At 46.0% G+C, this 15402-nt stretch overlaps 1 protein-coding gene across 3 annotated transcripts in view; it reads left to right on the top strand.

Moving 5' to 3' along the window:
• TP53BP2 (tumor protein p53 binding protein 2) overlaps window positions 1–15402 on the top strand; it is a 101894-nt gene that overhangs the window by 64330 nt on the left and 22162 nt on the right. For all 3 annotated transcript variants that reach the window (XM_068232844.1, XM_068232845.1, XM_068232846.1), the window contains 5 exons: window positions 3279–3510; window positions 5100–5207; window positions 7797–7939; window positions 10270–10702; window positions 11865–12658. In XM_068232844.1, the coding sequence (XP_068088945.1) occupies window positions 3279–3510; window positions 5100–5207; window positions 7797–7939; window positions 10270–10702; window positions 11865–12658 (1710 nt within the window). The remainder of the gene's footprint in view (window positions 1–3278; window positions 3511–5099; window positions 5208–7796; window positions 7940–10269; window positions 10703–11864; window positions 12659–15402) is intronic.

Genomic DNA, 15402 nt, shown 5'->3' with positions numbered 1-15402 from the left:
CCCACTTGCCCATTATTATTATTATTATCATTTTGACATTTTGAAAGGTTGCTGTGCTTTGTTCTCTGTTTTAATGACCTGCCAGGGGACCGGACTTTCGTAAAGCTTTCAAAGATGAGCAAGTTTCCCCAGGCAGAGTCTATTGTTCCTCAAGGCGACACTCACCTTTGGATCTGTCAGTAAAGTTCTCCTAATTCTGTCTCTGACCGATTTGCAGGATTTCTGACTTTAAAAGGACAAAAAAAAAGTATAAATTACCAATGTTCTGCCGGTTTAATTTCCAGTCACACTTTGTAGAATTCCCCTTTTTAATGGACAGTTTTCGAGAAATCCAGGCCAGGCTTGCTGGATCAGCTCTGTACAGTGTCGGGTTGATCACAGCATGTTAATTTGCGGAGTGGCCATGCAGCAAACGAGAGGTTAATCCTGGTCGCATCGGACATTCGCTCCTTTGTAAACAGGCCCCTTAGAGAATAATGGCTTTCATGGAAAAGGCCAGGCAGAGCTGCACACATGAATGAAGGGAATGAATCCGCACTGCAGACGCCGAGGCCACTTCTCACATCCCCAGAAAGTCAATACAGCAGCCGGAGGGGACTATTCACAGCACCGCTTCCCTTACAGGGCTACTGCACTCATCATCAAAGTCTATCACCCAACAGCAGCCATCAGATCATCTCTGGCATCTTCTGCAGCACTTTACATAACACATAGTCATGTCACTGACTGTCCTCAGAGGAGCTCACAATCCTATCCCTACCATAGTCATAGTCTAACAACCTACCATATTATGTACAGGTATTTATATACCACTGACATCTCCTGCAGCACATTACAGAGTACATAGTCCTGTCACTGACTGTCCTCAGAGGAGCTCACAATGTAATCCCTACCATAGTCATAGTCTAACAACCTACCATATTGCTATGTATTTATATACCAGTAGTACTGACATCTTCTGCAGCACTTTACATAGCACATAGTCATGTCTCTAACTGTCCCCAGAGGCGTTCCCAATCTAATATCTACCATAGCCATAGTCTAATGTCCTACCATATTATTATTATTATTATTATTATTATTATTATTATTATTATTATTTATTTATTTACCGTATATCGCAAAGAGGTTACCCATTGATTGGGCAGGAAATAGTATGTACTCAGCATAATGCCAATTTTCCAGTTTTTGATGGGGACTGATCAACCTTTCTTTGTTTTTTTGGGGGCTGTGGGAGGAAACTGGAGTACCCAGTGGAAACTTGTACAAACACAGGGAGGACATACAAACTCCATGCAGATAGTGTCCTGTCTGTGAACCAGAGATCCTACTGTTGCAAGGTAAAAGTAGTATCCACTATGCCACCATGCCGCCCATAAAATATACCCACAATTTGCACTCCTCCAAGTGTCTTGTACACAATCTGCAGTTATATTGCGGCATCTCCTGAACCTAATGACTGCCACAATTACACAGGCAAGACCTGAATTCAGGACAGAAAGAGTTGTGCTATCCACCTTGTATTATCCTCCCCGCTGTGCTGAGTCTGACAAACCTGTATGTCTGCTCGGGGACACGTCAGCCTGCTGGCTTCATTTGCATGTTAATGACAGAAAGGCCTGCAGACTGCTGAGCTGTTATGTCTTTGAAATAGATCATTTCACCTTCTAACATGGAGCCTCCAGAGCCCATTACAGAGTTATTGTGTCGTTCCCTCCAAGCTGCTGCTCGTTATGGGAAATGTGCTGATCTCCTCCACTTCTCCTTCTGTCGCTGGATTCTTGCTCTAAGTGATCTCTAAAATCTTTCCATGCGCTTAATTTGGCACTGCTGTTGCCTAAGTGCATCTGCTATGCTGCAGCAGTCAGTATTCCGTGAAGGTTAGGGTAGGCAGTTAGCCCATTATACAGTAAAATCAGATTATTACTATTAGGTACTGGTATTTACCGTAGGTGGAATTAATGCCTTTAGAGCAGACCTGATCTCTTGTACAGGAGAAGTGGAAAACACAGAGAAATCCACCGTGTCCACCTTGCGTGTGTTTATAGAGAACAGCCTGTCAAATTCTCCCCTCTCTACAAGTGTAATTTGAGATTCCAGCTGTCTGAGTCTGCTGAGTTGATACCTAATATGTAAACACAGGAGGCGAACCCTTTCTGTGCTCCCAGCAAACCAGGAAGTAACTACACCGCAGCATCTCTGAGGAGCTCTATAAGCCGCAACAAGGAAATGTTTTTCTATAAAGGTTATTATTCTGTTGCTTATCTTTTAGAGCAGAGAGGAAGTTTAGAGTTCAGGTCCGCTTTATTAACAATACAATGCCTGCCTCCTCTGCTGTGAACTGACATAAAAAGCTATGGAAATTAGTATTTTTTCTTTTATCCATTATTTAGCCCCTCCTTCTACTGTACCCTCTACTCTCAAAACCAACCGCAGCATACTCCATGAACCACAGACCCATTCAGCTCCAGTCGCTGCTGTCCCAACTTCACCCCCTCTCATAGCTCCCAACTCTGCATCCCAGAAGCCCTTGTGCCATTCCCACATGCATTATATGCCAAAACATTATCCTACTCCCCTCCACTGGCCATATACTGTGTGCTGTAAACTGTTTGATCCACTGAGAGCCTGTGGGTAATCCTCTTTACTGCTGGAAGATACGGTAAAAAAAAAACAAAAAAAAAAAACAGTGCTAACTGCCATTATCTATAAACCGTGACGTACTTCCTGTCCGACGCGGAGCATGTCACAGCTCGGGGGCGGACCTATGCATTTTACCTTATCGGCACACTCAGGGTAATCTGTACGGGGGAATGGTGCACTTCGACTGTCCTACCCCTGTGCTATACTGCCGCAGAACAATCACACCGCACCATATGTGAATCTAGCCTGAAGGACAACTATGGTAAACACTCCATAAATCGCAGCAGCTGTCAATCTGTACTCATCTGCATACACAGGGAACAAGGACGGACCTGAGCACTTGCTGGCAAATGCAGAAAGTCAGATTTTGCTGCTATTTAGCTTGCAGGATAGTTTCATTCTTGCAGCAAATTTGTAAATAAACGACAACCATGAAAATGGGGAAGAGAAGCAAATGTGAAGTCACTGCTGGTAAACTGATGAAGCATGTCTTTATGTAAAGTATTGTGTAGTTTTCCCTATGAGTATTGTTCCCCCGTAGCTCCCCTGAGCCTCTCCTGCTGCCGCTGCCTCATCATTGTTTGCCGTGTTGCTTTGTGCGTGTTTGTGAAGCTTGCCGCCTCTCTTTGATTTAGATTTCATCTGACGGGAATCTGCCTCAGCAGGTAGCGGGCACATCCAGCAGAGTGGCGGCTGTCGGCCCTTATATTCAGTCTGCCACCATGCCACGCATGCCGTCCAGGCCCGAGCTGATGGTTAAACCTGCCTACACAGAGGGGCCCGTGCCCCCCACGCAAGTCCCCGACGTGCCCCTGAAGTCACAGACCCTGCCCAACATGAAGACTGCTCAGGCCAAGGCGCAGTCTGGTAAATGTCACCACTAACCTCTTATGTCTTCTATTATATGTATTGTGCTGCTGTTTTTATTCTTTCTTACCCAGGGATGGTTAATGAGATGTAAAGTGTTCTGAGTTGATGCAGGGCTATGCAAACTCTGAATGCAAATTTATGCTGCTTGAAAATAAACCAATCAAAGCCCGCCAAGGTGGAATTTGGTCAATTTTCAAGCTGCACATGTTTGCCGAATCCTGCATTCAGGCCTCTTTTTTTGTTCCACTGGTAGCTGATAAGCAGCGAAATGCCTCTCAAACTCTCACAACTGCCTCCTGCTGCCTGGTCACTGCTTGCTGACCACACAGTTCAACTTCCCCTGGAAAAGAGGCCTAACTCACAATTGTTTCATTGACCATGCCTGTTCACACCCTTTCTTCTCTTGTCCATGCTTAGACTCTTATTCTTCTTTGCTCTCTTCTCTGTGCTTGCTCCACTCTTCTTTCCTATCCTTTCTTTTCTCTAACCTCCATCTTGCTTTTCTTTTGCTTTTTCTCTCTTCTTTCAGCTCAATCTTTCTCTTTCCGTGCTCTCTTCTCTTTGCTCGCACTCTCTTGTCTCTTCTTGCTCTCTCTCGTCTCTCTGCTCCCTTGCAGAGGCTCTCTCTCTTGTCTCTGCTTGCTTGCTCTTGTCTCTGCTCGCTCTTCTCTCTCTATGCATGCTCTCGCTCTTCTCACTGTGCTCTGTCTCATCTCTCTGCCCATGCTTGCTCTCACACTTGCATGCTTTTGAGAACACTTTCTCTCAGGCTCTCTCCTTTCTCTACTCTTTCTCTTCTCTGTTTGCTCTCACACCTGCATGCCTTTGAGATCTCTCGCGCTCTCTCTCTCACTCTCTCTCTCGTGCTCTCTCTCTCGTGCTCTCTCTCTCGTGCTCTCTCTCTCGTGCTCTCTCTCTCGTGCTCTCTCTCTCGTGCTCTCTCTCTCGTGCTCTCTCTCTCGTGCTCTCTCTCTCGTGCTCTCTCTCTCGTGCTCTCTCTCTCGTGCTCTCTCTCTCGTGCTCTCTCTCTCGCTCTCTCTCTTTTTTGCTCTCGCTCTCTCTCTCGCGCTCTCTCTCTCGCTCTTTCTCTCGCGCTCTCTCGCGCTCTCTCGCGCTCTCTCTCGCGCTCTCTCTCGCACTCTCTCTCTCTCTCTCGCGCTCTCTCTCTCGCGCTCTATCTCGCTCGCTCGCTCTCTCGCGCTCGCTCGCTCTCTCTCGCTCTCGCTTGCTCTCTCTCTCTCGCTCTCTCTCGCTCTCTCTCGCTCGCTCTCTCTCTCTCGCTCTCTCTCTCTCGCTCTCCCTCTCTCGCTCTCTTGCTCTCCCCCCCCCCCCCCCCCCCCCTTTCTTCTTCTCTCTCTGCTCCATGCTTGCTTGCACTCTTGTGAGTTCTCTCTTCCTCCATCTCTCCTTTAACACTTTACTTTCCTGCAGCTGAATTGGCTTCATTAAGCCCCCTGTGTAGTCTCCGTGCCCCTGAGATGTCAGTGTAATGTGCTGTGTGTGGATGAGAAGGGAATAATGAGCATGTTGTGCTGTGGCTGAGCACTGTGTGTTCATTGTGTGTGATGTCTGATTCTCTTCTCCAGGCACCGGGGTCCACAGCATCAAACTCCAGCAGGCTGGCACCGATTGGAGCGCTGTTAATGGCAACAGTCAAGGCACGGCAAAGGGCTCTGCGGGCAGCACCGGACCAGGTGAGCGAGAACAGCAGCAATGGGGGGGAGGCGGGTCTTTGCTATTTCTGCACATCAATGTCTGGCACTCATCTTTACACACATCTTCTTTCAATATGTAATTTACCCTGCAGAATGTTATTGTGGCTGAGGACAGGCAGATGTTACATCCATATGCTAAGCAGTGGGCATTCGCCTGTCCCTGAAGCTGAGCAACACTGACACATGCACAATATCTACCTGTAGCACAACTGCCTTTTAAAGGGCATCGAACACTCATCAAACTTTATAATCGCAGTGCACCTACTCATAAGGGAGCTTCATAAGGCCGCATGCTGTTGGGGGTTAGGAACGCCATACCTTAACAGGGAAAGATACTCTTTTGACCTGCGGCCGCTGGGGGTGACGGTGGGTCCATGTAGAGTGCGCCATCACCCCCAGCGGCCGCAGGTCAAAGATTCTGCGTTTGGAGGTTTCTCTTAACCGCAATGCATGCTGGGGGATGCATGCTGCTATGCATGCCAGGAGATGTACTCACATCTATTTACTACAGATCCCAGCATGCATTGCACCCAGGGGCAACCTCCAAATGCCTAATCTTTGAACTGCGGCCGCTGCAGATGATGATTGCTCATTGAACATGGATGGGGGATTACAGAAGCAGAACCCCCACCCCCCTAGGTAAGCAACTCCCGCCCCCTCTACGCCATATTGCGTTATGAACCTCCCTTACGCGGAGGTTCATTGTAAAAAGGAAAAAAAAAGTTTGATGGGTGCTCAGTGCACTTTTAAGGACATCCGAGGTGAAAATAAACTAATTAGATAAACCATTGTATCTATCCTCCTCCTAAAATGTTATTTTTTAGTTATCCCACAATTTTATTTTATATTTAAGTCTACATTTAAGTTTTCACCGTTTCATGATCTCTTCTCAATGATACATTCATTGAAGTATGCCAGAGCTAAAATCTATGAACTATTGACCCTTTTTATGTCTTTCATGCTCTCCGAAGGCATTTACTGCCAGGAAAGTGTTTTATGGCTGCAATTATTTATCAGTGAGGGTTACACTGTAGTCTGACCCAGTCCGACCCGGGTAGAAACTGGTACTTGCATACCTGATTTTTAACTATTTCAGACACAGAAATAAAGGAACACAGCATAGTTATTTGTGTGCTTGGCACTGTACATACACTTCTATCTCATCATCTCACATGTCACCTCGGATGTCCTTTAAAGTGAAACAGAAGCCACCTAAATAAATAAAATATCAAACAAATGCTGCGCCCACCTCTACTATAGCACCTACAATTTATACTAAAAAACTGTAAACTTTAACTTTAAAATTCATTCATATATATAAGTCCACCACGTTTTGAGTCCAATCAAATACTGGAGTGCGCTGTGTTAATTCCTCTTGGGTATATGGATAGATTTAGATTCACTGCGCTCTTCCGTTTCTGTAAAAACAATCTAATATAGTGTGAACCTGTTTAGCAACAGGTCAAATACCGACACTGATTGAACTCTACAGCCTTGGCGCTGTGATACGCTACATTATTCTTTTGGAGTTTGTAAGTTTATGGAGGGCGCGAGGAGCGCAGTGTGATATTTTATGTAGCAGATGTGTTGCGCTATGAAAGTTTTTTTATTTTGTTTTAGTGAAGATTAAAGGCCTTTTTTACCCTATGATGGATGTGGATTACTGATGTTACCAAGAGGTCCACATATTAAGTGAGGATTCCACCTATAATTTGGTGGGCAAAATCTGGTGAGCCGCTCTTGTATTAGAGGTGGTGGGAACCACGGAGTGAATACACGTCTCTCACTAGCACAATTGTTGGGTGGTGTGATGTATTGTTGCTAAACAGGTTCACACTATATTAGATTGTTTTTACAGAAACGGAAGAGCGCAGTGAATCTAAATCTATCCATACACCTAAATAAATAGTTAGATATTCACCTATGGTGACGGATCCCACAGAGCCTTCCTGGTCCTCTCTTCATCCCCTTGTTCCACCACCAGGCCCTGGTAATATTCTCTGATTAGCTTGATCCAATACGCCTTCGGAAGTCCTTGTCAAGGCTTCAGAAGTAGCTGCATTTCTGAATATTTCTAAAGACGAGCAAGTCCACGCTGCGCAAGTCCAGGCTAATGCGTGTGCACTGGCCCATAGAACTGTATGGGCAGTGAGCTGACATGCAGACTTTTTATGCAACACAACTGAGGCACTGTAAACTAGCCCTTAGTGTTACCTGGTAAGTGCATTCAGGAGTAGCCATGGTCACTTCCAACACCCACATGATGTGCAGAGAATCTCATGTTTATGCTGAACTCTGGGCACTGAGCTATAGAACTGGTGTGGGTGTGATATGGATGCCCAATTATTGTAGTGCATACTGGCGCTGTGCAGTAAATTGTGTCATCTTCAGTCTTGAAGTGAATCAGCCCCTCTGAGGTATAGAACAAGTTTAGGCCTGGATTTGGTAAATTGGACCATCAAGGAATGTTTTTTTTTTTTTTTTTTTTTTTTTTTTTTTTTAAGTCAAACTGAATGTAAAGGTTTTAAAGAGTTCTTGACCTAATTAGGTGTCCTCTTCTTTCTGCAGACGCAGAGGCCTCAGCACGGGACAAGGATAAGAAGATCCGACCTAACTCCATGTTTGACTCTGTCCAGCCACCACCTGGAGCTCCTAACTTTGGGCCTTTAAGAAAAAATCAAAGCAGTGAAGATCTCCTGAGAGATGGCCAGGTACTTTACTCTCACATATAACTAACCTGAAATTTATAGTGGAATTCGGGGAGATGGGGGAAGAATAAACCTGCATATTTCTTACTGCCAGATCCCATGTAGTCACTCTTCTCACTCAGCAACCCTCCTCCTCATCTGATATTCAGGTTCAGTCGTTTGTGTGATCGCTCTGCTTGGCGAGATACTAGGTGACCCTGATCAGAACCTGACCAATAGAACTTGGTGTCCTTCCATCCCTGGTCACACAAGCTCTGGGAAAGATTGGAATGCAATCAAGGAGAGCTCATCCATCAAAACTGTTTGCATTTCACTCCCAGAGCTGTGGCCAGATGGGCTGGACCTCTCGCCAGGGACAAGGAATAGATCAATCCTTAAAGGACCACTCTAACGAAAAAAAGTAGGCAGTTAAAATCTGACAGAACAGACAAGTTTTGGACTAGTCCCGCTACTCAAGGGGGGGACTCTCAGGACTTTGTTTTCAAAAGAAGCTTTTCCTGATCAGCAGTTTAACTGCCAAAATAGTAAGATGCCAGCCTCCCTACTCACCTGCTCACTATTTTGGCAGTTTGGGTCAATTTAAACTACATCAGTTGCTTTCAGTTATAACTGAAAGGACAACTGATTTTTAAAGTAATGTCCATGTTTTCCTATGGCTCAGTTCACACTATTAGGCCTCGTTCACATCATTTAGCGCAGATGGCTGTGTGATCGGAACGCAACGCGTCCGATCGCACGCCATCTGCGCTACTATGTGCTGCGCTGCAGATCCCATTCTTTACAATGAATGGGATCTGCGCTGCGATTCACAAAAATCGTGCTGCCACGCAGCGCATATGATGGGAACGGTAGAAGGGCTGTCTATGCCCTTCTACCGTTCTTGCGTGTCGCACACTATACGCGCTGCCAAAATGCGGACGGCAGCGCGGATAGTCAGAGCGAGGCCTTAGCATTTTAACTTAAAGTACCTGCTATTCGTTCCTATTTACATATGCGATGCGGAGCTGCGCTGTGTGCGGTCTTGGGGTAATTTAGCTCAGAACAATAGTGTACCAAGTAGCTATTAGTACACTATCGTTCTGAGCTAAATTATCTCAAGACCGCACATAGCGCAGCTCCGCAGTGCGCTGTGTAAATAGGAACGAATAGCCGTGAGTGCAGGGGGAGTTAGTGATGACCAGGGCCGGATTTGTACTCTTTACCACCCAAGGCCACTGTCAGCAGCCGCCTGCCTTCAATATAGGCAGCCAGATGACCCTTCCCTCTAGTATAAGAATCCAGATGACCCTTCCCCCACTCCTCTAGTTTTGATAGCCTGATGATTTCCCCCCCCCCCCCCTTCCCTCTTGTATAGGTAAACTGATGACCCTTCCCCTCTTACCTTTAGTATAAGAAGCCAGATGACACTCCCCCTTACGTATAGATAGCCTAATGACCCTCTCTCCCTCCAGTATAGGTAGCCAGGTGACCCTTCCTGCCCTCCACCCCAGTATAGCCTGCTGCCCACCCGCCCTTGATCCAGTGGTGCCCTAGGCCATGGCCTATTTGGCCTTGCCTTAAATCCAACCCTGGTGATGACGGGCAGAGAGGAGAAAGTACAGACACTTCCTCCTAGCCCATCCTCAAGCGCCTGTGCAGAGGGGGGGACGCATTGAACCAGTAACGCGTAAAAATGTATGTGTTAATGTTCCTGCACTAGCGGGAATGCGTAAAAATGTACGCAATGCGTCCCGCCGAGGTCGGCAAGCTGCCAGCGGGGGACTGGAGCAGCAGTGAGTGACTGCGAGGGCACAGGATGGCTGCATGGGGCTGGTAGAAGCCCCAGGTAAGTGAAACTCATTTTTTTATTTTGCTTGAACCTTCCCTTTAACTGCTTACTTTTTTCGCTTTAGTGGACACTTTGAGCAAAACTTAAAGCTTCTTGGACTCCATTTTAAGATTTAATCACTGATTGCTCAACTTTAAATCAAGTTGCTAATGCAATAATAAATGCTTTTTTTATGGATCACAATTTGGTTTTAGAGCAATTTATGCTTTAAGGTCTGTACACACGCCAGATAAAAGTCAGCACACACAAGTGACATTGGTCACATGGCATTTTGAAAAAATATACATCAAGTAGTTTCCTTGACCTCATCACAGGCTACTGAAGCATGATCGCAGAGAGGGGTCACTTATGGCTCCACAGTCCATATAGTAGATGTGTTTTCAATGGACTAAGTACAAAATTGCATTTTTATACTCCTAATATTACTGCAGTGACCTTACTAAATGCAAAACTGCCTTCTTTACTCCTGTTTTTAATTAATACATTTCTTTTTTTTTCTTTATAGACTGTCAATAAAAACATGCCTAAGGTCCCACCCCCGGTTCCTTCCAAACCCAAACAGATCAACCTGCCTTACTACAGTCCACCTCCGCAGCCTGCGCCAGCCGATACAAAGACAGAAGGAGCAGCACCTAAGCCACCTACATTATCTGTTGTAAACAAAAATAAAGTATCCACCCAGCAGCAGAGGGTCCCCATGCCTCCCAGCCAGGACCTCCCACCTCCCGCCAAGATCGATAATCCTCCTCCTGCGGTAGCAGTCCGTCCATTCACCCCGCAGCCAGCCAAAGATCCGCCAATGCCTCCATTCCGCAAACCTCAGATGGTGGCCGCTAGCTCCATATATTCCATGTATACACAGCAACAAGCTCCTGGCAAAAACTACAGTGTTCAAAGCGCACTCAGCAGAGCACAGACCCGGCCACAGTTTTCCAGCGGTAAGGATTCTGCTTGTGGTAATAATTTTGAGCAAAACTGGGGATTTTCACGATGTGCCTTAGAAACGAGGCTTAACCTCCCTAGCGTTCTGGACGACCTGAGCTCATCCAGAGACGCTGGAGGTCACCGCTCAGGCCCTAGTGGGCCGATGAGAAAATTTTTTTTTGAAATGCGCAGCTAGCACTAGCACAAAAAAAAAAGTTACATACTCCCCTAAGAAGTAGGAAGGATCCCTTGGAGCATACATGTCAATTTCTGGTCCATGGGCCAAATCTGGCCCAAAGAGCCATCAATTTTGGCCCGCAAGTGGCTTACCCACTTTCCATTATGTTTGGCCCACACCTCCCATGTCCAGTGTCTGGTGCCATCTCCACACCTCCCACGTCCGTTGTGTAGTGCCGCCCCCCCCCCCCCCCCCCCCAAGTTGTAGCCTAAAGTGCAGAGTATCAGTGACAGAGGGATTCACAGCGCTGCAGGCTTGAGAGGCGAGATGCACACCTTACGCCGCCCAATACTCTGCCTTTTATACTGCTGGGTGGGGGGAAGCACAGGACGGGGGGACCACAAACCACCAGGGAAGTTTTAGGGAGGGAGGGGACAGTCCACCACCAAGTTTTATAAGGGAGAGGGAGGACCACTGGACACCAGGGAACTGTATAGTAGAGGAAGGGAGGACCACTAGACACCAGGGAACTGTATAGGAGTGGAAAGGAGGACCACTAGACACCAGGGAACTATATAGGGGAGGTATGACCACTTGACACCAGGAAACTTTATAGCCGAGGGAGGAGGGCCACTAGACACCAGGGAACTTTATGGGGGGAGCATTAGACCCCAGAAAACTGTTTAGGGAAGAGAGGGAAGCCATTGAACAACAGGGAACTTATAAGGGGGAGGAAGGCAGCCACTAGACATTGAGGTTGGCCTGCAACGTGGTCTCCGTGTTGAATTTTGGCCCACTTTGTATTTTAGTTTGACACACTTGCCTTAGAGCTTTCCTGTTCCTCTCTGTCTCCTCTTTGTTCCACCTCCACTCCCAATTGAAATCTCCTTCCAGCTGCGTCTTCGGGTCTCCTCGCAAAGCCACGGAAGTACTCAGGTCTTCAAATATCACTGTTTAGCATTACCTTTGAATAATACTTTTTCTCTTTTTATTTTCAGTGTATGGCAAACCAGTCATTGGCGGCTCCATCTCTCAGAACCAGCAGAATGGCGCTCTACATCCAGACGGGTCCTTCGTAGATGGGCAGGCCAAATCCGGCAGCCCAGAGCCAGATTCAGAAGTCCCACCCTCTACCAGCGAAACACAGGAGACAGAAAGGATACCCCGTCCGCTCAGTCCTACCAAACTTCTCCCGTTCTTATCCAATCATTACCGTAATCAGAGCGATGCAGACCTGGAAGCTCTACGAAAGAAGCTGTACAATGCTCCTAGGCCTCTAAAGAAGCGCAGCTCCATCACAGAGCCAGAAGGACCCAACGGGCCAAACATTCAAAAACTTCTGTATCAGAGGACTACCCTGGCTGCAATGGAGACCATCTCCACCCCCAAACCCACAACTGTGACCTCGATCTCTGAAGGCTCCTCAGAGAACCAAGCTTTGCTGGTTGTTGCAGAGCCTGAGCCCGAACCCCCCGCGGAAGACACTTCCACTCTCCATGTTATAGACGTTTCTGAACCAGAGGATAATGTTCCTATGTTCTTGGAAGACATAGAGCCTCCTTCACCCGAACTAGGCCCAGACATTGTTCCCGAGGGAATTCCCTTCCCAGATCTGCCTTCAGAAGCAGAGGTGGAGGTGACCCAGACAACGGTTCAGCCCGTCGATACCTACGTGGAGGAATATCCTCCGTACCCACCACCCCCATACCCCATCGGAGGAGACCCAGAAAACTTAGTGGAGGACATTAACATGCGACCTCCAGAGATCACTGGACAGTTTTCTCTCCCTCCTGTAAGTACCACATGGTAACCTAACTACAAAAACATGATGGTTTCAGCTTCCATATTTAATTTTGGTTGGATTGTGCCGCTTCCTTTGTTGGTGAGCTTTAAAGCATTCCTGAAGTGACCTGATGAGATAAACTTATACACAAATGGTACTAGCCCAACTAAGAAAGCTTCTTTCTGTTTTTCAGCACAGCAACCGCATAAAAAAGTGCGTTTTTTATATGCAAATGAGCTCCTCTGAGCTTGTGGAAAGTGAATTCGGTCCAGTTTACATAAGTTAAAAGGCTGATATCTGTTAAGGAGAGGGAAGATAGGGGTTGATTCACAAAAGGCCTGTACGGAATATTAATTGTTAAGTCAATAGAGCGATGAGCGTTACCATAGCAATGTGCGTGCAAACTGTTTACGTATGTTGCTATGGTAACTCATTGCACTTCTGATGCAATAAGTGTTACTATTTTCACTACAGGCAGGTAACCTTGCCGCACGTTGTGCATTGTTACCGGCGTTTTGTTAATCAACCCCATTATGAGGTTTTGCTGCAGGATTGTTCAAACGTTCATTGATTCTGCTTCTTTTTTCAGTGTGGATTCTAAACTGCAACTGTGACAGCCTGATGCAATCTTAAAGGGAACCAGAGACAAAGCACCCTCATATATTTTACCATATATATCAGTGTGAACATTAGAGAAAACACCTACCTTGCTTTCTGTTTCATTCTGCACTGCTCAGCTTGCTTCTAATCAGCCCTGATAAAATCCCCGACTGAGCATTCAGTCTGGCTTTGCTCAGGAATATTTATAGCTCAGTCTGTTTTCTCTCATGTCTTTTCAAGCCCAAGCCTGCCCCCTGGTGGCTCTGCTCAGGAATCATTATAGCTGAGTCAGTATAGCAAAGCCAGACTGAATGCTCAGTCGGGATTTTATCAGGGCTGAAAACAAGCAGGCTGAGCAGTGAAGGATGAGACCGAGAGCAGGGTAGGTGTTTTCTCTAATGTTCCCACTGATCTATATGGTAAAATACATGAGGGTGCTTCATCTCTGGTTCACTTTAAAAATTAAGCTATGAAACTGAACAAAACAATCTGACACTTTATTTTTTTTTTTTGTATTGCTAATATTCTATTTATCATCCATACTACATATACAATCATAAGTCTATTTTCACTGCAGGTTCACTTTAAAGGATAGCTGCACTGAATAAGCTAAAGCAATAAGTCCAAAATTAGCAAACGAACAGGGAATAAATGCAAAGTAGTGGATTGAATATCTTCTTCGTAGGCCGGATTTTTTTTGTCACTGCTGTACAGTTTTATTCCTCTCCTCTCTGGGCATTTTTAAAGTGGAATTAAACTCAGAACTTCCTCTCTGTTCTAGATTACCCACAGCATGATAACCTTTATGGAGGAAAACAATTGTCATTACAATTTATGGAAAGTCTAAAAAAAAAAAAACCTGTAGTTTTAACTTGGCTTCATCTTCCAGGGAGCACTGCTTCTGCAGTCTATTCACAGCTACTGATAAGAACTAATTAGGCAGTTTAATCTGGCTAAACATATACTGAACACGGAGTGAATTTCTTCAGCAACTGTATGTGGAATAAAGACTTTTCATTGAGTGCTGTGAAAGAGTTCGGGCCGACTAAGATTTCATCTCCGGTAACGGGGAGAAAACAGGCTGAGGAGGTCATACGTGTGCATTGATAGTCGCACAGCTGCAGCAGGCACAGCTACACAAAGGGGTTTTTCTGTATGAAAAGTTCAGATCTCTAGAGATGCCCAATTTGGACTAGTGAACACGACTGCTTTGGTTGCCGTTAGCAGAGATGATAGGTGAGATGCTAATAATTCTGACACATTGGCTATCATTCATAAACGTGTTGTCGGTAAAGAGAATCTGTGCGGGAAAACACAGCTGTCGGTGTTTTAGACTTCTGGCTGCTTATTCATAAAAATGTATCCAGTTGCAATAGCAGTGCGGAGGTTCCCAGAACTAGGCTGGCGGTAGGCAGGCGGTAGGCTTGCAGAAGCACAGGAAGCTGCGGAGTTGATACATTTCTCCGTGTTCCGCTCTACTGCAGCTGCCTGGGAGGTCTGTCTCTACATTAACTTAACATTGTTATCGCCACATCAGAGGGAGAGGTATTTCCCGTCCTCATACCGCTTGCGTAATTCTTTATGAATCAACATGTTGTTACATTTGTTACGAAAATCACCGCACAAGGCGGTGATTTATCGCTCTGCTCGGTAATGTCAGCTTTTCATGCGGAAAGAGCCTTTATGAATGCCGAATTTGCTGAGTGTAAAGTGTAAAGTCAGCTGTTTTAAGCATTTCCGCATGCAGAAATGCTTTATGAATGATAGCCAATACAGATATTTTGGTTAATTTTTTATGCAGCTTAGAAATGGACTAATGAAATGCAGCAGCACTGGTCCAATTCAACAAACAAAGCCCACCTGGAGTGGCGTGATAATCTTTCAATACTCCGTATTAGAGTATTGCATAATAATAATTATCTATATTTACATTCACTCAGGTGCCTTTTGAAGTCAGTTTATTGATAGTGCTGACGAGAGCAGGATCATCCACCAAGCAACCTAGGCTGGTGCCTGGGGCCTAGTGGATGTCAAGGGGCCCCACAGCCACCTTCTCTGACCTCTCTCTCCACTTCAGCTTACCAAAAAGACCACAAGGAGGCCCAAATCTTCAAGCTTACCCAGGGCCCCCATTACATCTTAATCCATCTCTG

The sequence above is a fragment of the Hyperolius riggenbachi genome, chromosome 4 (genome assembly GCF_040937935.1).
Source record: "Hyperolius riggenbachi isolate aHypRig1 chromosome 4, aHypRig1.pri, whole genome shotgun sequence".
In the NCBI taxonomy this organism is placed as follows: Eukaryota; Metazoa; Chordata; class Amphibia; order Anura; family Hyperoliidae; genus Hyperolius; species Hyperolius riggenbachi.
This window is presented reverse-complemented; position numbering and strand designations above follow the sequence as displayed.